This window comes from Octodon degus, unplaced genomic scaffold, assembly GCF_000260255.1.
Source record: "Octodon degus isolate 3935 unplaced genomic scaffold, OctDeg1.0 scaffold00095, whole genome shotgun sequence".
Lineage (NCBI taxonomy): Eukaryota > Metazoa > Chordata > Mammalia > Rodentia > Octodontidae > Octodon > Octodon degus.
Window position 1 is genome coordinate 11,096,754 of NW_004524671.1, and position 1,398 is coordinate 11,098,151.

The window sequence follows — 1,398 nt, forward strand, 5'->3', positions numbered from 1 at the left end:
CATCAAGAAAGGACTCTAGGGGCAGGCCTATAGCTCAGTGGTACAGTGCCTGCCTGGCAAGCATAAGGTCATGAGTTCAGTTCTAGGAGATGCCAAAATCTGAGCTGAACCTCACTAAATGCATGACTAGATGAGATCCCATTGGGGATGGGTACACGAAAAGAGGAAAGATAAGGTTCAAAATGTGGAGAATATGCCATTGGCTCGATAGAGCTCTATGAATGCCGGAAGAGGCACATGAGTAACTTAAGGGGCATTACAGTGCCCTGCTCCATCTCGAGGTGAAGCTCCAGTGAAAATGGAAAGGAAATTATACCTGATCACATACATCAAGACCACTATCATGTTCTATGTCTCTGCTGTGTTGCCCGTGAACATTTTTCTGATTTGTGTTTCTGTCTACAGACTCATGTGGAGGACCTTTTAGAATCTCAAGGTGCAATTTATGGAAAAAATGAGTCAGTGTTTCTTTCAAATAAAATTTAATAAGGCCACAAACCTCAGACAAATGTAGAATGTAAAACCTGCCTCATGAGCACATAGTAAGGCTTCCCCTTGGCAACACTGCATTTCAGGTTGGCAAACTAATCAAAGCAGCTGCTGGGAACAGCAACCTGAAAAGGGTCAGCCTGGAGCTGGGAGGGAAGAGCCCCTGCATCGTGTTTGCCGACGCCGACCGTGAGTACAGCTGCCTCTGCGGAGCCCGAGCCCGCGTCCTTTCTGGTGTCTGACAGTGCCAGACAGGGAGCTTGAACTGCACAAACACGTTTTCTTCAAAACGAAAGGAACTCATCCGAGTCCAGAATCACTCTCAAAACATTTTTTCAATTGTCCTAAAATAAGAACACACACAAAAATTAACCGTAGACACACACTTTCTTCTTTGCTTGGAATAGATTGTTATTTCTTCAGATGAACCTTGAATACTGTAAATATTTTACATGTATGAGTCCTGCAGGACCCACATGATTTCTTAATAATTACAAATGTTCACAAGTTGGCATGATGCTATGCATAAGAAGATACCTCATGTATGTTAGACTAAGACCAATTGAGGAGACATCAACTTGACATTCGGCATCTCCTTTACTCTGGGTCAAACACTCATTGATTGAAATAGAAGAGAATTAAATCTGGTTAGACTATTTCTTCTTGATCCCATCAAGGATAACTGAGTTTACATACATTAAGTACACAATTATGGTGTGACATCACTATATAATGTCCTAATTCTGACTATATTATGAAATAGAACCCCCTAATTAACCCTAAGGAAGAGTTAATTAACAGGAGTAGGTGGTCATTCTTCTAATTCTGCCTTTAACTTTTACATTATTGGTGGGAACAAATGGCCCATGGCTTTCATTGATTTATGAACTTAACTGAAGTTTTACTGTG

At 41.3% G+C, this 1,398-nt stretch overlaps 1 protein-coding gene across 1 annotated transcript in view; it reads left to right on the forward strand.

The window, feature by feature from the left end:
- Positions 1 to 798, forward strand: part of LOC101580917 (retinal dehydrogenase 1-like) — a 10,098-nt gene extending 9,300 nt beyond the window's left edge. Inside the window, exon 4 of the mRNA XM_023722962.1 lies at positions 576 to 798. Within this exon, the coding sequence (XP_023578730.1) occupies positions 576 to 731 (156 nt within the window). The 3' untranslated portion in view covers positions 732 to 798. The remainder of the gene's footprint in view (positions 1 to 575) is intronic.
- The last annotated feature ends 600 nt before the right edge of the window (positions 799 to 1,398 follow it).